This window comes from Eublepharis macularius, chromosome 9 (assembly GCF_028583425.1).
Source record: "Eublepharis macularius isolate TG4126 chromosome 9, MPM_Emac_v1.0, whole genome shotgun sequence".
Classification (NCBI taxonomy): domain Eukaryota; kingdom Metazoa; phylum Chordata; class Lepidosauria; order Squamata; family Eublepharidae; genus Eublepharis; species Eublepharis macularius.
The window spans coordinates 63,597,160-63,618,847 of NC_072798.1; the positions used below are offsets into that span (position 1 = coordinate 63,597,160).

The 21,688-nt window shown below is 41.6% G+C and overlaps 1 protein-coding gene across 1 annotated transcript; it reads right to left on the reverse strand.

Annotated features, from left to right (window-relative positions):
• Positions 1-5,763: 5,763 nt before the first annotated feature.
• On the reverse strand, positions 5,764-20,770 carry SLC35E3 (solute carrier family 35 member E3). The gene is made up of 5 exons (XM_054988926.1): positions 19,887-20,770; positions 15,299-15,409; positions 12,226-12,384; positions 11,014-11,096; positions 5,764-9,132 (listed from the first exon to the last, which is right to left on the reverse strand). Exons 1-5 carry the CDS (start codon positions 20,274-20,276, stop codon positions 8,946-8,948), a joined length of 930 nt encoding a protein of 309 aa, XP_054844901.1. The 5' UTR covers positions 20,277-20,770; the 3' UTR covers positions 5,764-8,945.
• Between the last annotated feature and the right edge of the window lie 918 nt (positions 20,771-21,688).

Here is a 21,688-nt window from a genome sequence, read left to right on the forward strand (position 1 = left end):
CCAATAACAGAAGGAAACCTTCCACCGTTCACTTCAACAAGGTATCTATACAATCACCCTGAAAGGATTGTCCAGACAAGCCTGTTAAGCATAAAACAAAGTCCAGGCACACAGCTCAAAACATTTAAGTGCCAGAACGTGGAAAAAATGTTGACTTGCTTATCTCCAGAATGTCTAAATGCTGAAATGCTTCCTAGGTTAGAGCTAACAGAACAAGATTCTTCAGAGCAATCTTTGCTCCTCTCCTACAGGAACATTCTTAGATAATGCCTTCAAAATATATAATGATTAAAATGCCAGACATTCAGTTGGTTGGACTTTAGTGTTCTTGGATTAAGAAACAAGTTGACAAAAAACATTGTGTTGTAAACTTTGGCAGACCACATCCACTGTATAAAATGGGCTATTCATTATGGGTTATAAATTATAGCGGTTCATCATTCAATTCATTTGCAGTTGGATTAAGCTGAATACACTGAAATAAATTTGCATAATTTTAAATTTCAGGGTTTTTTTCTTTTTCATATATTATGTGAGGGTGTTTACAATTTAAGGACCACAGATTACCTTGTTAGACAAAAGGTTATCATTATTTTCTCTTTTATTAACCACAGTAATGCTTCACAACCAAAATAGAAAATAATAATAATAAACTGCTCTCTTTCAGACTGTAGCTGCCTGGCCTTGTCTAAAACTTAAAAGCTGTAAATATATGCTTGTCTGAATACATAGTGAACAAGTAGATGGGGCCTAGATCTGAAGAAACCAATAGCAGATCCATTACACTAACTGAAAGTTTTAATATATCTTTAAATACTAGTTTTAATTATCCATCTCCAGCTTAAGAAAGAAATAATTCCACTTTGACATTCCAGTGATCAACCAACATCTATGTGGACCGAGGGTTACAGTGTTGGCCTAGCAACAGGGAGCCCCAGATTCAAATCTTTCCCTCTGCCATGAAGCTCATAGATGATCTTGGGCCTAACCTATGCCACTAGGTTGGTGCAAGGATAAAGTGAAGGACAGAAAAATATGGTGCCCTGAGCTCTCTGAAGGAAGGGCTTGACAAAAATTCAACAAATGCATTTTTCAAGCAGCTTGGGCGTGGTAGAGGTGGAAAGAATCTTGCAGAAGGATGAAGCTAGTCTCTTAACAGAGGACCTAGTTTTTGCAGCGAGTACTCATTCTTCTATTCCACTTTTGGACCTTTTTAATGTTCCGCTTCTGCATGAGTGTCTAATACCAAGGCAAAGAAGGATACACATTAAATAACTAAAATAATGAACTGGCCTCCTGTCTGGTTTCCTTTAACCTTTATCTGTTTTAACTGACTACTGATTCCATCATATAGGAGGGGAGCTGTGTTACCAACACCAGTGTAAGAGCCACTGCACTGCAGTTGCTGCTATGCAGCTCTCCACAGTGTTTGAAGGGATTCGAGTAGGGAGAGTGATTTTTATTTTTATTTTTGTGTGCCCTTTCCCCCACTTGATATGAGTAAACAGTACAGTCATTGCTGCTGACTGCGGGCTAGTCACACTTTCCATTATTCATGCTTTGATGAAGCACAAGGGTGAAGGCCACTTCTCTTTTAAGTGGGACAATTCCCCAACCAAATGGTCCTTTATGGCAAGCTATAGTTGTTCTCTCACCGTTGTGACTGTGAAGGCCCAGAATATTTGGACAGCCCCCAAGAGAATGGCTGAGACCCACCACACACACACAGCTGGCTCTAGTTCATCTAGCTATCTTAAGAGAACATGGTTCTCAAACCAGGTATGCTTTGAGAAAACAGATAACTGTGCCAAGCCATACATTTTAATAAAGATTTCTGAGATTAGATTCACTGCACGACATCAAAAAAAGTGCACTGCCTCTGAAAATGGAATTCTTCTAACGCAGTCTCTTTAAGGTAAATTATAAACATGCCAGATTTTCATTTGGCTGTAAAAACTTGTTCACTTTTGAAATAGGATTATACAGGAGAATGTTAAGATGGGCAATTTGTAATATTTCTTTTGGGAAACAAAGTGAAAGGTTGTACATTGTGAAAGAGGTCACAGGGCCTTGAAAAACATTCTGCTTCTGGCTTAGTGATTACTCAGGATAACCTGCATTTCAGAATGTTTTAAGGACCCTTTGTTGAAGGGCTAGCACAAGCTTCATACTGCTAGTTAAATAACAGTTTTCCAGAAATAATGACCTTTTCTAGAAACAAGACACAAAAAATAAAGGCTTTTGAGACAAATTGAGACTTCTTTTTTTTAAATAAAGGAAAAACTACCTGAGCAGAGCGTTTCACAAATTTTGTTAATGACTTAAGACAAACTACAACCACTTCCAATTCCATCTATACTTCCCTTAATTGCAATTTCTAATTTGTTAAGTACTTAAAGCTGTATCATTTGACCTCTGGTCTGAATGTTCTGTTAATCCATAATGGAGATAGCACGTTTAGCTTTCAGTACAGATGAAGGAATTGGGAGTAAAGATACTTTTACTGATGTAAGGGCAACCAAGTGTTGCAGATCAAAACATGTTATAGGTGCAGAGCGAGGGAATATAAAATGGAACTCAACATATTGCCACAAGGCTAAGAGGCTGAACAGCAAGAGGGAATCTACGCAATGTCAGAGAAATTTCTCTGACAAGTTGAAGGCATAAATACTTAATGATCAGGTTCTTCAACTGTTTCACCAGATAAGGTAAAAGGATGAAGATGAGCTGGAAAATAGTATTTCAATCATGTGACAACTTATCTGTTAAACCTTTACCTCAGGATTCCATTAGGCATTTTTAAAAATCCTTTAACATCTAGTGTCGCTATTTTGATTCCCATCTACTAACAGACTGCCCAATTACCACATTGCTTCATGCTTAGTAACTTTAAATCTCACAATATTGTCCTCCATGTCCCCTCTCTCAATTGTATGAACTGACAGAGGTGGATCTTACCTCCTCCCCAATATTTTACATATGATCCCTAAATTACCTATACAAGAGTTTACTCTGAATGTGTGCTTTTGTTGCAAGGTGATACTGACTTAATGTAATACTTAAAACATTTACCAAGAAAAAATGGCTCAGAATAAACAGAAAATGAATACACTGTGGTACTGTATTAAAATTTTATCCTCTGAACCCAGCCACACTACCACTGGACACCAAACAGCAACATGGCAGAGGAATTAACATCTTATATACTAATAGCCAAGTGGCCCTGATCTGTGGATTCTTAAATTTGGAGACAGGGGCCATGAATGGACAAGACAGACCTTCTTGCACACCTGAAAAATGCTCCAGGTTTGCAGAATATGAAATCTAGTAATAAAATTGGAGCTAAAAAAACCCAGTGATAAAAGTAGAGCTGTAGCTTGAACCAGATGCCCTCAGTGGCTGATGCTAGGGAACTGTAACAGTTGGTATTCCAGGCTTGATTTCTGTCAGGGCCCTTTCTGGGGCTGCTTTGGACTTTTAGGGAGGACTCGTCAGGCAAGGCCAGGCAGCAACCACCAGAACTTGATACCATATGACCTGCATGACTCACCCAGGCCTGGCTGCTTGCTATGTTCCACAGCAGCCCACCCCCAAAGCCAGCGTAGTTTAATGGTTAGAGTTTCAGAGTAGGATCTGGGAGACCCAGGTTCAAATCCTCACTCTGCCGAGGAAGTTCATTGGGTGACTTTGATCCAGTTACACACACTCAGCCTAACCTACCTCTCAGGGTTATTGTGAGGATAATATGAAGCGAAATAGAATGATGTCAGCTGCTTTGGGTCCCCACTTTGGAGAATATAAAGTAAATTAAGAAATATAGGTGAAGGTGGGGTTAGATAAAAGGTAAGCTGTTTACTGGGTTTGAAGGAGAGAAAGATGTGAGCCTATGGAGACTGCCAGGAGAAGGGAATGAGGAAATGGGGGGGGGAATGGGGGATACAGGGAAAAGTGAAGTGCCCCTGCAAGTCCTTGCAGGTTCCCCACTATGCAATTGGGTATGGCTCAGCCAGCGCCACACAACTGGGCCATAGGGGAGAGGCTGCTTGGGGGGAGGGGAGGAAGACAATGTTGGGTAGGAGAGAAGGAGAGGCTATGGGAGGCAGGGAAGGGAAAGAGGACATGGTGGGGGAGAGGAAAATGAGATCCCTCCTGCAAGTCCTTGTGGGTCCCCCACTTGTAATTCTCCTGTTGCAGGAATGGAACAAGTGCCCATATGCTAGCCCCATCACAAAGTCCTATCCTTTAAGGTCTAATTACAGATCTCACTAGATGTTACATTTTTTAAAGCTCCATATCCTGTTAATCGACAAGGTTTGGGAGTTCCAGGCTTGGAAGTCACTCCCTAGATATGGGCCTCATTCAGATTGCAGAAACTTACCTGCAGTACACGTATCACCATAACAGTACATTAGGTTTCCTCAGTAAGCTCCACAAGACCACTCAACATTGGGAAAATGGTTGGTTTGTGTTGTATGAGGTATGTGTGTGTGTGGGGGGGGGGGTTAAGCCCATTCATCTTGAACACGGCAGCCCCAGTCTGCATCAGGCCCACACACATCTGAGATTTGAGTTCCAAACATGGAACTTCCAAACCTCTTCTACTGACCAGACTCAGAGATGAACCCAGGAAGAGTATAACGAGTAGTTGTTTATTTCCTTCATTTGTAGACCACCTTTCTCACTGAAACTCAAGGCATATTACACATTCAAAACAGTGCAATGACAGTATACTACGATTTTAAAAATGCCAATAAGCACAACACATACAATGAAACCAGACTTAAAATTGAGAACAATGCACCCTAAACAGTATAGCATATAAAAGGAATAATGCAACAAACTGCCTGATATTTCACAGACATTATAGTACCCCTATTATTTACAAAAAATTCTTCCCGAACAATTCTTTATTCATTCTGCTCTCAGATTAGCATTTCATGGTGTACATCGGGCATGAAATATTGTAACTGGGATTAAATGCAGAGATTCAGCACATCTTTTGATCTGTATGTTGGAAACATTCTCCAGGAAGTCAGATTTGGGCGTAATTCTTTACTTAAAGTGAGTCCACTGACAAATGTAGTGGTACTGCAGCATGCATAGTTAGATACACAACTCAAAGCAAAGAACAGAAGTTTCTCTGTCCATTTTTATAAAGGCTTGGGAGATCAAAGTTTTGTCTTTTCAAATCTACAGAAACCTTAGCACCAAATTTCTAGTGACCTTCTGTGAACAAAGAATGAAGGCTTTTATTCTGTTCTTGCTCTTCTGCATCACTCTGTTGCTATAACTACCTTATATTCTCTTCCTTGGGCTTTTCATGCCTCCACTGTAAACATACGAAATTCCATTCTGGTTCAGACCAATGGTCTGTCTAAGACAGCATCCTGCTGCCCAGTGACTAAACAAATACCAAAAGGCCCAGAAACACACAGAGACAGGACTTTTACTTGTTGCCACCCCAATAACTGGCTTTCAGAGGCAGTTCCATTTAGCTGTCATGGCTAATAGCTATAGACAGACCTGTCCCCTACTGATTTGTCTAATCCTTTTTGAATTGCTGGAAAGGCAATTTGCTTTATTAAAAGGCATGCACTACTTACTTTGTTCATTGTTTATTTATTTCAGGAATGTTTAGCCTTCTCTTCCAAGGCATCATACAAAATAAGAGCATAAAACACAAACATTAAAAGTTATAAATTAAAACCCTGCCTTAAATAAACAAAAACTCAGCCAGATAATAAAAACACAGCAACAAACTACTGAGCAGCAGTATAAACAGTTTATTGAATAAAACAGCATTTTCTGTCCTGACAAAGTAGTATGGTCAGTGGCAGTGGCTGCTTTGGCCCTAAAAGAGTATGCAAACGCAGATCAAACTATAGCGTTAAATATACTGCCATACATCCAAAGGTCACTTACAGAATTATAGAAGCGATTCAGCTTTCATCTTGTTCCATAATGTCTTCCCAACATTAACAATACCATGTTCTTAAAGAGAAGAATAAAGAATAAAGCAGCTGCTTACACTTTTTTGAGCTGAAACTTTTTCCAACTTGCCAGCCATACAAATAAGCGTGCTGCCTCAAAGACAGAAGTCATAGTCAAGGCTGATGTCAAGAACCAGTTTATTCACAGTAAGCAAAAAACACACACAAAACAGACTTCCCATAAAGAAAGGAATCCTATCTTCATTCTATTTACTACAGGATGCATATATTGCATATATATTTTAGCACATCGTTAATTTACATTTTTGCCACCAAGTACCAACTCCAGTCCTGCCATTTGTACCCCATACATTCGTATAGTACACTGTATTTACAATAATGTTATCTTACAACTGCAAATGATAACAGTGTAAAGGGATGAAGAACCACAAATCTCTCCTGTGTCTATATTTCAGGGGGAAGACATACACACACCCCTACACACCTAGTCTGAAGAAAAGACACTATTGGTATAGTTAGCATTTTTATAAACACATCTGCAGACACAGGATTGACTTACAAGAATATTATAGCTCTTTAATCCACACCGTGGTTAGATGCTATTTTGTGACCTTTATATAGGTACCTGTTTTTGACTAAACAGATCCCTGTGGTATATTTACATTCCAGAAAATCTTGTGCACAGCACAAGCTTAAGTGCAAATTACTATATCTGTGCATACATTGAAACACTATGCACTTGAAGACCAAACACTGCAGCCTATTTTTAATGTGAAATACAGGTACATGAGCATGTAATTTTTTTAAAAAAACCCTTCAGTTTGTCATGAGATGGAACGGTTTGGCTATCATAACACTGGAAAAATCAATCCAAAACTGTATCAATTACTTAAGAAATTACAAAACACTTGACAAACTCATCTTTTGTTTTTATTGCACAAGGACACCCTGTGGGATATCATAAGCATCCAGTCACTTCTAAAAGGATGCTGCAGAATTCAGTTATTTGTTCCAGTTCATATCAAGTTTCCTTTTGAAATGAAAGGAACCAAGACAAAATGCAATACAGGCAGTGCAACAAGTTATCGCTTTTAAATGTGAGTTTTTTTAAAAAACCCAAATGGCATTTTAATGTCATTGTTCTTATAGATTTAGTGTAAAATGGAGTTTGCAAGTTCTGAGGCAAAACCTATGTACTCCCTAAACATGTGGTAGCAGTCTTCTGTCAGAATGGGAATCTGTTTGTAACTGTGGAGCAAAGGCACACAGTCCTCAGTAACGTCAGGGCTTGTCCCCTCTATAGAAGAGAAAAATGCCAGGACAATTGAAGAACCAAAAGCTCCAAAGCCTTTATGAAACACAAATGGGTAAATTTAAAAAGAAAGTCTCATATTTTATTTCTGATAGAACAGAAGTTTAAATATAAAGTACCCTGTGAGCATTTCCAAGAATATTAGTAACTGTTTACAGTCACATTGCTGTTTAAGATGGTTACTTTTTAAAGTTAGTGCTGCCTGTCTGAACCCTATGTAAGATATAAATCCTGTCATGTAAGCCAGCTACCACCTTCAACCTTAGCAATAGTAGTCCACCTGTCAGTTTATCCCAGATTTTCACTTCTCCACTCTGACATACTATAAATTGTCCAATTCCCATAAAGGATGTTAGATTTCTAAAGTTTTTTAGTACTAAATTGGTATGATACACTTCTTTTAAAGAAATAAATGCATTTAATTTAGAAAAAAACCTAATTACTACGGATATTTCAGTTCCTCCTAGAAGTCCCTCCCCCAGTTTAATATTTTACAGATATGAGACATTTCTCGCCATGTCATCTTATTAAAGCATTCCATCTTCTGGTTCAAGCTTCTGCATTTCAATTACAAGGCATCGGTCCCAATGCAGCTGTCCTGATTGCTTACTGATTTTAAGGGGGAGGCTTTAGAACACGTGCTTCCCCCCACCAACTATTCCCCACTCCCATGCAGATCCCACCCCTCTCAGGGTAACTTAGTCGTAGTTGGGTTTATGTCAACACCAATGTTAATACAAAGTATTGTTCATGTTTAACCAGGATTTGAAAAAAACAGACTGAGTAAAAAATTCTTGTAAAGAGCAAACTCTTCATAGTATTAATTTCTGCAGACCCAACATTTAAGCATAGTTAAGGCCAAGAAGAAGTTCTACACAAGATGGGAGGATATAAGTAAATTCTTTAAGGAAACATAAGCTCTACATCTGCACAGGCTCTAGATGATGGGACATAAGAAATCTACCCTCTTACGTTGGCCATTTTTGGGCTATAAACATATTTCAGATTATAGGAGCCTGCCCAGCCCTGCACTGAGCTTCAAAATGTTTCCTAGTTTCAGAAACAAAATAACACTATGAAGGATCAGACTGTTCCAATGTCTTAAAAATGGAATACTAGAATTTGGTGCAGTTAGACTCCAAACCTCCAGAATTATTGCTTCTATTGGATCTTCAGCATGGAAAAGTTAAAGGTATCCACACATGTTAGAAACAAAGACTACATTCAACAGTGCATTTTAAAAAAGCTACAAAAATTGATTTTACCATCAAGTCAAGAAGAAACAACATTCATTTGATTTCACAACATCAGCATACAGAATCTTCTCTAAACTTTCTAACAGATGTAATACTGACATGATCAGAAGGAAAAATTAATTCCTTTGGCATTTAAGCTCCCATCTGTTCTAATGAGTTCATTTGGTATAAACAGGAGAGTTTTCTTAGAATTGCCACTGTAATTCAACACGAACAGCCCATTACATGAACTATTTACATGTTATTAAATCAAACCATAGATTGTGATTATAAAAGATGAATTTCACGTAATGCCTGACTTTTTCAAAGAACATAATTACAGTTCCCTCATTAGTAACAGGAGGCAGCTATTGTCTAATCCAGCTATTCTGCTTGTTTTAAAATCAGTACATGTTCCAAACATCTCTTCCCACATCAATCCTTGATCTATGGACGCTGAACCAATTTGCTCTTACTTCCATCTTGTTCACTGAGTTTGAAGTGGGTGTAAGCTAAAATGCCAAACAATGTGCATGCAATCCCAAGACCTTGATTGATGGACAAAGGGTCCTTAAATAGGAGGTACCCTCCCAGGAGGGTAATGCAGAATTTGAAGTGTCCAAACATATTGTACCTTTACATTTCTGTTAAGGAGCATCTTTACCAAAACAATGGTTACTTAGAAAATAACAGTCTGAATTTATTTAGCATTTATTTATTCCCAAAGGCTGCAAACCTCTGCAGAGTTAAGCTGATTAAATCCAAATTAAATCAAATGGGTTTCAGTTCAGCCTAACTGTGCAAAGGATTGTATCCTGGGTTTCGCTAGCCCGATGACTCCCCATCATTCTGTCAATTAAGATTTTGATTTCTGAGTAGCACTTTCTACTATAAAGCAGTATATCTGCTTTCATGTTTTAGATAATAATATTTATGTAATGTGACTTGTAAATGTATTCTACATGAAGTGGAATTCCAACAGTATTTTGGCTCAATAAAGCAATAAAAAGATATTCAGTAACACCAGCAAAATTCAGTACAATGGGTTGATATTTTTTCCAGCCCTTGATAAAGTTTAAATAATTGAAGTAATAATAAAATATAATCATCATATTAGGATGATTATATCATTATCTAAATATTTATAATGACACATAATTATACTTTTAACTGATTAAATGCTGAAATATATCAAGGTTACTGCCAAGATGGCTAGCTGAGAGTAGGTTTGCTAGCTGAGCAATGGCAACCACTCGGAATTCTGGGAGATTGGGAACATACAAATAGGCATTGTTCCAATGCTGTGGTACCATTTCTGGTGTAACTCTGGTAATGACACATCATCAATGTGATGATGTCACCTCTGGGGCTGTGCGAGAGGTGACATCACAATGTTGAAACAACATCTATCCCTCTTGCTACTCTACCAAGTGGCAGTAAACAACCAAGGCTGCCAGTGGGAGTCTACTGCCATACTGGGAAATCTGACAGCCACATAATTTTAATTAAATAATTTACCATTTCCAAAATGGTTTCTACATTTATTTTTCTTATCAACAGTATTCACCAGCACAACCTTGCTTTTGTTGGCCGCTTATCTGCAGTTTCCAATTCCTAAAGCGATAAAAATTTCTCATCCACTCATTCTATGTTCTCTTTGGCCTGGTCTATATATGCATCAAAATGAAAGGATAGAATCTTGAGCTTGTAGAATGGACCATACCACTTAAAACTGTCACAGGGGATGCTATTTCTGTATCCCCCCCAAATATAAAAGCATACCAGGAAGATTCAAGTCCAGCCTGCTCCTACTGTGCTAATCTTTTATTTGCAGGGATTTGTTCAAATAGGGAACATTTATAAATGTGGTCCCTCCATCTGCAGTCTGAACTAATAAAGTATATTCTATCACCTCAGAAGAACTCTTTTACATCTTGTTCTCCTGCACGTTAAGACCCAGACACTCACTGCCGTTACCCCATCAAGACACAAAATTTTCCACAGATCTGTTTCAACCCCTCATCTGGAAATGAGCTTACTGAAGTAATTAAATTTGAACTTTACTTTGTGAGAGATTGTAGTTAAAGTATAAGAAAGAAAAGGTTGGAAAAATACAACAGCTTAAATTCAAAGGTCACACTGAATGAATGAAAGGCATTTCCATTTATGCAGTAGATGTTGCTCTTACTCAGGTGAAAGCTTCTAACTAGGTAAGTCAGGGAAGAAAAACACATCAAAAGAAGAAATGTTTTCTGTTCTCACAGAAGGATCTTCGGAGCCAAGCCACTGTATTTTTCAAATTTTATATTCACTCTAAACAATGTAAGTAATCAACATACCAATATATTTGTTTTATATTTATTATTTAATACTTTAAGCCCCTTTGAGTCCAAGGAGATAAGGCAAGACATTTTAAATAAATAATTTTTTACCTCAAATAACTATACCAGACTGAGTAATACAAAAATATTTCTCAACTGAAATCAAGAGAAATGACAAATAAGGAAAAGGATACGTGACTGGTGAAGTATTCCCAATGATCCAGTAAATAGACAGGTTCACCATAAAGGCTATTATTCCAGACAGCAGCACCATAAACTGTGGATAAATAAATGCACACACACAAACACATGACACCACATCAATACATTTCAAAGAACAGCTACTTTAAAAACAGAGAATAGATGTGAGACTATACAATAGAACAGAGCAAGATGAGAATCATATAGACAAATACGGGACATAAATCTCAAACAAGCGGCATGAACAACTCCGCAGGGAGGTATGGCTATTTCTGATCCTTCCCAATTCTGTGTGTGTTCTTGACTTGGTCAGAACAGGCTGCTACCTTAGATACAAATACTTGTGTATAGAAGCAATTATAATGACCCCTAGATTCATGAGGTTTTCTCATTTTCTATAGGCCTACACTCCAAAAGTAACAAGATTTTCTCATTTTCTATAGGCTTTGGTCAGTCTCTTACAACCTAATTCCAGGATGATTATAATCTTCACATTAGGCGACAGCATGCTGCCCATCCTCTGTGTATTTATTCAGAAGTAAGCTATATTCAAAAAGATTACGAGTTTATTCCTAGATAAGTAGGGATGCTGGGGAAGAGGAGCAAAATTCCAAGGGCCCAGGGCCGCCTGGGGTCCCATGGAGCTGAGCAAGTAATAAGATGTTGGGACTAGGCAGTGTGTCAAGGGGAAAGGTGGAGAGATTTTTAGAGTCAGAAGCCCTGCATGTAAGTATGAATAGAATTACAGATCTAGCCTATTTTTAACAACGGAAAATGGGCGTCAGCCAGTTCTCTTTCCACTCTAGCATTTGTTTTTGAGGAACTGAACAGCTGGAATTGTCTGATGGGTGTCAAGAGCCACATACTCCATAACCATCAGTCAATGATCTAATTAAGCAAAGTACAGTCCAACAAGTGTGAGCTCTGGAGTCCGTAACTTGTTCAGAACATTGTCCATAAATTCCTACTAATGGGCATCTGCAAAACCTAATGCTCAATTTGAATAACAGATGTTAGAATCCACCAGCTTAGATCAAACCATTCTAACCAAAGCTTCCAAGGCCAGGCTCCTTTATTTTCCTACACTGGTGGTTGCTGTTCCAGAAATTATGTTTGGTTCAAATTGTGAGAGGATTCTCAACATTCCAAGTCCCACCACTTGAATAAGCCAAAATGCACATCAGAAACCTTTCTCAAAACCTTACCACGGCAGAAAGTGTCCATGGTCCAAAAATTCCACCTTCTCCAAACACTGGCTCAAAGAAGGGTACGATACACAGCAACATGCCACAAGACATCGGGGCTTGATAATACAGCAACTGCATTGAGTTCACTTGCAGCTCATGTTGCTTGGCTCCTACCCACTAAAACAAAAGAATATATAAAAATTAATAATGTGTAACATATGGTTGTTGGGGGTTTTCCGGGCTGTATTGCAGTGGTCTTGGCATTGTAGTTCCTGACGTTTCGCCAGCAGCTGTGGCTGGCATCTTCAGAGGTGTAGCACCAAAAGACAGAGATCTCTCAGTGTCACAGTGTGGAAAAGATGTAGGTCATTTGTATCTACTCAGGAGGGGTGGGGTTGAGCTGAGTCATTCTGTAAGAGTTTCCCAGGGTGTGGAATGCTAATGGCGGGAGGCTTCACTGTATCCTGAGGAGGTTCTTTTGCATACATGAAAGACACTGAAAGACACTGCAGACTTGGACAGCCTGAAAAATCAGCAGTGGCTGAACATAGCCTAACTCAAACAGGGCACAGTATCTTATTCCAGGACACCAAAATACTGGACAACACTTCCAACTACTTTGTCAGACTGCACAGGGAAGCCATTGAAATTCACAAGCATAAGCAAAACTTCAACAGGAAAGAAGAAACCTTAAGAATGAACAGAGCATGGGCTCCAGTTCTGAAAAACACCAGGCCAACAAAACACTCCACACCCGACAATAGCCCTGCAGAGAAGATTAGCACATCAAGCACCAATCCATATGCAAAAGAACCGCCTCAGGACACAGTGAAGCCTCCCGCCATTAGCATTCCACACCCTGGGAAACTCTTACAGAATGACTCAGCTCAACCCCACCCCTCCTGAGTAGATACAAATGACCTACATCTTTTCCACACTGTGACACTGAGAGATCTCTGTCTTTTGGTGCTACACCTCTGAAGATGCCAGCCACAGCTGCTGGCGAAACGTCAGGAACTACAATGCCAAGACCACGGCAATACAGCCCGGAAAACCCCCAACAACCATCGTTCTCCGGCCGTGAAAGCCTTCGACAATACAATGTGTAACATATCTAGCTCTAATAGAAAAGGACAGTTACAAACCTCTACTAAATAACCAGTTTGATACATTAACAATAAACAAAATATCCGCTCATTACATTTCATCTGCCCAAATTACTTGCGAGAATATCTTAAGCATTAGAAAGTTCAGATGCCTGGATAAATACAGCTTTTCTTTATGTTGGCCTATGCTGACAGGAAAACCACTGTGGTTAATATGGCAAAGACGGCTGGATCCAATGTGCAAGGTAGACTTATTTAAATCAAGCAATTTAAATCACCAAAATAAAACATAGTCCACATATTTAAATCAATTTCCTTTGGAAAATACATATATTTCTTGAACATGCACACTAGCAGGTTGCTTTACTATATAAAATATACATTGGTTTGCAACCCAATATGCACTGCACAATTATCAGCGCAATCCTCAAGGGGGTGGGGGGAAGCGCCCTGGAAGCCTACTAGGAGTTACAACGGCATATTCCAAACGTACAACAACCCCCCTATGAAGGTGCAGTGACCTGGTGCCGTTCTGCCTTGGTTTCCCGCCACTGCCTGGCTATGGTGGCTAGGTGCAGACGTAACCAGGGTGTACTCCTTGAGTGGGTATAACTGGGACGTAATCCTTGAGCTGGTGGGTGGGCCCGGGGGCAGGGTGTTAGTCCATTCCCTAAGCTGTCCCAAGCATGGAAATGCCCCCTGTGGCAGTGGAAAGTTATGTCACAAAAAATGATGATGTAGCCCCAAGGCTAAGTTGCCTCCCCCCAATGCTTGGCCTCGCCCAAGCAGCCCATCAAAGCATAGCATGACTACTACTGCAGTGACCAAATGCTTGTGCTCCTGCAGCGGCTGAGCCCCCTCCCTGGCAGCCAATCAGTCCCCTGCCCACCCTAGATAACCTCCAACCAATTTGCCCATGAACTCAGGTAAGTAGGGACGTGGCTGGAGCCTCTTTCTGACAGCCCTCTGCCATGGGGACTTAGTACACGAGCCAGGAGAGAGTGCACACAGTGGCAGGGCAAGAGTGTACAAGAGGAACTTGGCAAACATTGGGGTGTACCCTGCACTAACATCATCAATTTTTAATGCCATCCTAGGAAAGTCTAGGTTTCAACCTCTAGATAGGTTAGGGCAGATCTTTCCATCTCAGAGTTGGCTCCCATCTTAAATAACATTATTGTATACCCTTCTACGAGTGGGGGAAAACAGAACAAGCAAAGTGGGACAAAGTCCTTTGTCCCAAACAGATTATTCAGCCAAATGATCTTCTATTGTATTCCAGGGCAATGTTTTTGCTACAGGTCAAATCCCCATATGCTTAAGCAAACATAGTGGAGGTTCAGTGAGTTGGACCCTGCGAAAGATTTCTGCAGAGGGAAGGGAGCAATTTTCACCGATTTCTATTTCCAGCTGCAAACTTCCAACTACCTAGGAGTCCCTTGCCTATCAGGAGCACCATTTCAGGGGGCATTTAGGACTGCAGTGAGAAAGGGGAGAGGAGAAACTTGTGCTCTGCTAACAGGGATCCTTTTGTCAGTGGAAATGTTTGGCGAGACCCACACCTCTGGGATGGAGTACAAAAGAAAGGAAGGAAAGGAAATCAGCAACGGTACATCTTTGCAGTCTATTGCATAACAACTCTAAATTACTACAGTACTTCCGAAAAGGAAACAGAGCACATTTCACCCAAATGAAGAGACTGCAACACACAGGGTGGGATTCATGTCATAATACTGATATAAAATATAGGAATTGCCTTTTTCTTCCAAAGAAGAAACTGAATATTTTAATTTGGTCAAGAACTCTCTCTACCATACAAAATAAAGTCATGTCATAATACCTGCTCTGACCCCTCTCCACCAGAGATTATTAGGACAAAAAGAGGTGGTGGCGGTGGGCAGAACTTGGAACATTACATCAAAATAGCTGTTTTGTTTTTTTTTAAATCTTATACTGCATATGGTAAAAAGCCCTAATTTACTCACCACTTGATAAAGGGAAGTAACTAGAACACCAAGTGAAGCAAATACCATTCCAAGAAAGTTAAATTTCACATCATAATAGGAATTTAGGAAAACACCTAAGGTAATAGGAATCTGTGAGGAAGAGAAAAAAGATAAGCATTATCTGTAAAGACATGTTTTCTATACTTTGAAAGTACTAAAATCCCCACACCGTAATCATCAACTTAAGAGACACCCCAATATTGTATTCAATTATAATTTGACAGAGTACTAAATTTTTAGAAGACTAATACAACACACACCCGTTAGAGCCACTGTTAAGACAAATTTATTTACTTCATTGCTGCCCTGCCTTTCTCTCCAATGAGGACCCAAAGTGGCTTACATTCTCTTCACCTCCATTTATCCTCACAACAGTCCTGTGAGGTAGGTTAGGCTGAGAATGTGGGACTGGCCCACGGTCAGACAGTGAGCTTCCATGGCAGCATGGGGCTTCGTGTCTGGGTCTTGCAGATCCTATTACAATGCTTTAACCACTACTCCACATTGGACTGTACTAGGACCGTACTAGGACCTGGGATGACCGAACCTGAACCCCTCACTGAACCATGGAAGCCTGACAGGCGACCTTGGGCCTATCACAATCTCTGAGCCTAACCTAGCCTCACAAGGATGTTGTTGAAATGAGAGCAGCAACTAATAGTTGCGTCTAAACTTCCTCCAGATTTGTACCTCTTTAAGGAGCTGCAAGATCTTGTGTTCAACAATACCCAAGAGGAACAAATGACAGCCACTCATGGGGAGACTCTGGTCAGCATCCCACTCCTTGTCCAACTCTGTGTAGCAGCTCCCATGAAAAGCTGCTAGTCTGGAAGGACTCTAACACGAACAACCCTGTGTCATTACACATTTCTTCTAAAGGCACACTATGATCAACGGGATCCATGCTGCTTCACTTTTCAAAGACCAGGGATGTGCAGGAGTGCTGTGGCAACCACAATATGCGTCGCTCACATAAATCTGCACTGCATCCTGTCGAGGTTCCTTATAAGAGGAGTGCTTGATGCCACTGGTTTCTTGACAGGAAATCCACTAAGCAGCTTTCAAGGTTCACTGCATGATGCAAAGTGTGACTTTGCAGCTGGAGTCTATTCAAGAGTGGGAATCTAAGTACGAACTTTCAGTCAGCCACAATAGTCACCAAGTAGCCCTGGTTAAGGGATTATTTTGCACACAACCTATCTTACAGCATTACTATGGGGATTAATATGGTAAAAACTAAAACACACTGTAAATAGCAGTAACAGGTATTTATAATATGTTTCTGAAGCATCTGGATCTGACCAGTGCTCAACAAGATACCATATTTAATTACTGGGCTATAAATGACATAAAATAAATATATATAATGTACGCAAATTTAAGATGGGCCCTCTCTTATTCTTGACAGCATATGTGAGGGAAAACCCTAGGGTTTTTTCAGGTAAATGGAATTGAATGTGATGAGCCACTGGTATAACCTATGAGCTCCTCATTCCCCTTACTCAATGAGAAATTCCAGGGGCTTATTTTCCTTTGGATGAGAGCACACTGGAGACTTATACTGTAGTGAATCCTGTTGCTGGAAAAAGAATCGTTGGGACCTTTTCGGTGATCATGTGACCATCCCAATAAAATTGTGTCTCAAGAAAAGAGTCCTTTGCTAGCATCTCCTGCTTTGCACGTGCAAGCAAACTGGAATGCTGCCCCATGAATCTCTTAAAACTTATTGCAAGGAACACCTCTTCCTTCATCGCCAAATATCTCCATTACAGGGCAGGCTGCTGCCTGCTGTTCTTCCTCCTTCATCTCCCTCGTTCCTGGATAATTTCCTTCAGCTTTTGAGGAAGCCCCATCACTGGTGACAGGCGCCTACACAGACAGAGCCTCTTGATTCTCAACTACTGACTGAGAAACACCACAGTCCGACCTTGTCTGCTACTCATCCAAGTCACAGATTTCCTCAGCCATTCCCAAATGGATACTCTGAAGCTTGGCTTTTGTGTCAGTTTTGCCCCCTTGTGGTTGTTGATGAAACCAACTTGCCACCTCTTCTGGATCCCCCTTCCTAGATGTTTGAAGTAGTTCTGCCGTCATGGCTGCATTCTGAAACAATTACATCAGCTCACAGTTTCACTCCAAGTTAATGCCATCCAAATCCTGGTACCAGCATTGCCCGCTGTCTATTTCTTGACTCCAGTGAGAAAGGTGAACTATAAACCATGTCAATAAATATAGAAAGTGATTATCAATCCCACTGTAGGGCAGCACTACAGGATTAGCAATAGAATCCTAAGAACATTTTTGTGGGAATAAGCTCCATTAAAGAGACCCAAGTAGGATTCAGAGTAGACCTACTGGGCTTGCCCTCACCTTTGGGTGAGAAACAACTAGTGATTTCGCATCTTTATAACACTTGCTTTTGTTAGAAGTATACAACAAATATAGTCGTTCAACAGACTTACAGACTTGGAGAAATCTATGTGCACAACATGAACAAAACTGTTCTCAGGTCTTAAGTCTAAACAAGCCTCAGAATGAAGGAGCAATGAAGTGGCAAAATGCGGAGGTGGTAAAATGAACCAAGGATGAGAGATTACATTTCTCAGCATTCCTCTCTTTAATTATTCCTTGGAAGTGGAAAACTACACAGCAGATGAAGAGCCAGGATTGAACCTTTCATTCTGATACGCTAATTTTTATTTTTTGCAAAAAGTGTTTACAGTGTGTGTGTTTGTGTGTGTGTGTGTGGGAAAGCACCTACAACTTTAAGTGGTGCAGCCCATTCTACCACCTCATTCTGCACGTCTAAATCAGGCCTCAATTTCTGCCAGGCCTCTCTTTGTCTTGCAATACCTGTCCATTCAAACCGCAAAGTGCTTACCCTTTCTCACCCCTACCCCCACTTTAGCAGATTTCAAATCCCACCCTGGCCGGTGAATTGTTCATCTAGGGGACCTTCCATACTCACTAGGAAACATTAATATTCTTCTGTCAAGATCCTGGGCACTCTTTCACAGTGGTGAAGACAGCCAAACTGGAGGATTTTAATATTTGAATACACAGCAAGTCCAGATCATCCCTGATAAGTAAACTCATGAAGAATTTTTCAGGTCTCATCATTTTCACAGAACCGTTAAACGCTAAGAAATCTCAGCAGATTTTCCTTCTACATAGGAAAAGATGCATACCTGTAAAGTTATTAATTGCCAGATGGCATTCCTGCCTAATTATTGTTGCAAAAGGTGGGGGAAGCAAAAATGTGAGAAGCTGACATAGAGGAAGAGGAGAGAACGGAGAGCAATACAAGGGGCAGGGGTGGTCATTAGAGAGGGTTGTCCTGTGATCCCACTTTCAGAGGCTTTGTGACCCACAGGTTGGGAAACACTGATTTATAACACCCCAAAAAGTTAAAATCAACATCAGTAATTCTCTTCTAGAAATCTCAATACAAAACAGTGTGTGCAGAGCCAATAAACAAAAGCAGCAATGCCTCGGTTCTCAAGACCTCTTATTATTTTTCTTTTGAGATTTAGAATCTAGACACCTTCCCCAAAGCAGCTAACATGCATTAAACATCACATAAACCAGAGGCTGATCAGTGATTTCCTTCATATTCCACGCATGGTCTTTCACAGCAGCATTCACACCAATATAAGTATTTTAGTTTGAATGTCTCTAACACAGGACACTGCTGCATATTAACCTGGCCATATAATGTTATCCCAAGATTATCAGCACCCCCAGCTAACATTCATGACACAGTGGTAAGCGAAGAAAGAAAGAAGTCATATGCTGCACCTCAAAAACTAGGCAGACGGGGTTATAACTTTATTGGACTACAGCCCATTATCTGACTCAGCTAGCGGTTAATATTAGTAAACACCAGGACAGAAAGGAAAAGTGCAAACAGTATGATGCAAAGGCCCGAAAGGCCAGAAGTACAGTCTGATAGATGTCTATGCAAAGTTCAGATATAAAGAAGATAAGCAGAGCTATCCCCTCCCAACACCAGCAACTGGTGAGGCAACCCATTACTTAACCTTGCTTTGCTAAACTAATTTAATACTGGCAGTGAGCAAGAAAGTCTTTATCTTGATTCATGTCTAGATGAACATAATCAATGATTAGTTCTGCTCCGGTCTTCTCTCCTGCATTTCCTCACCTGGGCTCTCCTGGTTCTTCATTAGCTATGGAAGGCCTGTTCTGAAGGGGGGTGGGAGGAGAGAGACTGCTCTTACCTGACAGGGTTAAACCTTGGCATCACAAACTCTGCATTCTTTGAACTGATCGTGGGCAACATCTACTCCCAAAGGAGAACTGGGTCGGGAAACAAACTTGGAAACTGTTTCCAGTAGCAAACCTTAGCTCTGGGGTTTACACGGTAGAAGTCAAAAGTGCCTCTGGGCCTGTGCAGAGTGAATTGCCATTACCTGCCCTCGAACATTAGGGGAAAGGGCAGGGCAGCCACAGCCGGGAATGCCCGAGCCTGGCGCCTCTCAGGCGCTGAGTTCTCCTGGCCTGCCCTGCCTAGGGAATGGTTCCTGCCCCCTCGCCCCCGCCTGCTCACCAGGGTCAGCTTGATGCGGGTGGGGAAGGTCTTGCCGTAGGCCAGGCTCTGGATGAGCACGATGACCGGCGTGGTCATGGCCTTGGCCAGCTGGTAGGTGCCGATGGTGTTGTTCTGCAGGGACAGGTTGGTGAAGACGACGAAGCCGCAGAAGCTGAGCGCCAGGGGCAGCACCTGGCGGGCGCGCAAGCTCCTGGGGGCGAAGATGTCCAGCGCCTGGCAGGCGTACAGCCCCAGCCAGGTGACGGCGAAGTGCACCAGCGTCAGGCTCAGGTTGGGGAAGCCGGTGCGCACGTACAGCCACTTGTTCAAGAAGACGATGCAGATGGACGAGGCAAGGTTGGCCAGCAGCCCCGCCGCCAGCCGGCCCCGCTCCGGCACCCAGCCCATGCTGCAGCCGCGGCCCAGCTCTTCGTCCGCCACCACCTGCGGATCGGCGGGAGCAGCCACCGCTACGCTCCCGGGCAGGCGGCAGCGGCGGCACCACTAGCCGCCGCCGCCACTACCGCCTCCTCGCCCGCCCACGGCCCAGCCACGTGGCTGAAGGCGCAGGATCTTCCGGTGCCGCGAGCAGGCAGCTCCGCCTGGGCAGGACGCCGCCGGGAGCGCCGGGGACGAGCCCGCTCCGCTGTCGGCTCCCCGGTCGCGAACACGCGTCTCTCCGGACGCAGAGGAGGCGGGCCTGGGCAGGACCCCGGGTGGAAATAGCCGGCTCCGGAGCGTCCCGGGAGGGCTCCATTCGGCAAGGGGCAGCTCGCCTGGGCGTGCTGGAGCTTCGCTTACGTAGCCCAACACCTGGACAAGGGGCGGGGCGGGGCTTGGGCTTCTGCTCGCTCTCAGATACACACAACGCATTCTGCTGTTTAAAATCCGGACCCTGCCAAATGTTTAGGACGTCTCCCGGCTCCTACACGCGGCTATTGCACTCGATTGAGCCACGGGTTCGTTCTGCAGGGAACGGAAGCATTGAAAGCTACCGAATTTGAATGGAAGTCAGTTCGGACAGGCAAAGGAGCAGCACAGCCACTAAGCCATTAGCTAGACGGTATTTACGCTGAAACCCATTGTGCGGTTAGTTTGTGCATTTTACTGGATTGCGACGATACCATAATTCGTTTATCATAATACATGACATTTTCCTTCTTCCGAAAAAGGTACACAACTTGTCAAGTCATTAATGCAAAGTATTCCGTGAACATGTACTTCGTTGTTTACAAGTATAAAATAACGTGACTTATTGTTTAAACCCAATTTTTGAAATGCAAGATTACACTGCTGCTAAAACAGTAGGTTTCCATTTTGTATTAGGTGTTGGGTTACTTTTCTATTAAATGTGAAGGGTGTGGAACTTTACACTGCCCAGCCCCCTCCCTCCCAGGACTTCCTCTTCCTGACTTGCATTTGCTGTATTTTCTCCTGAACTTACCAGTTCTCCGTAGGTGACACAGAGCTCTCTGAATTTCAAGTAATCATTTGCTACTTGAAAATGCACACTAAAGTATGTAACTACGTTTGGAGGCCTATAAACTTCTCTTTGATACATTGTTGCAATGGGTTCTGAAGGAAAATAAGCCGGTTTACATATCATACATTGTTATGTAATCTGAATCAGATACCTAAAAAACAATTTAAAATACATGGCAGAAGTTTGCGATATGAATAGAAAGATTTTACTACAATGGCACATTTCAATATCCCATGTATTCTGCCCAATCTTCCTGACGTACCAGTCCACAGAATCATGCCTATTTGTACCTAGCAGATGTAACAACATTTCTGTGAAACTAACCAACCTGCTTGGC

Coding starts and splice junctions, on each gene's coding strand:
- SLC35E3 (XM_054988926.1), bottom strand. CDS start 20,276: ATGGGCTGGGTGCCGGAGCGGGGCCGGCTGGCGGCGGGGCTGCTGGCC. Junction 15,410..19,886: donor CCCGCATCAAGCTGACCCTG/GTGAGCAGGCGG, acceptor TCTTCCTCACAG/ATTCCTATTACCTTAGGTGT. Junction 9,133..11,013: donor GGGAATACTTCACCAGTCAC/GTATCCTTTTCC, acceptor AGAAATGTAAAG/GTACAATATGTTTGGACACT.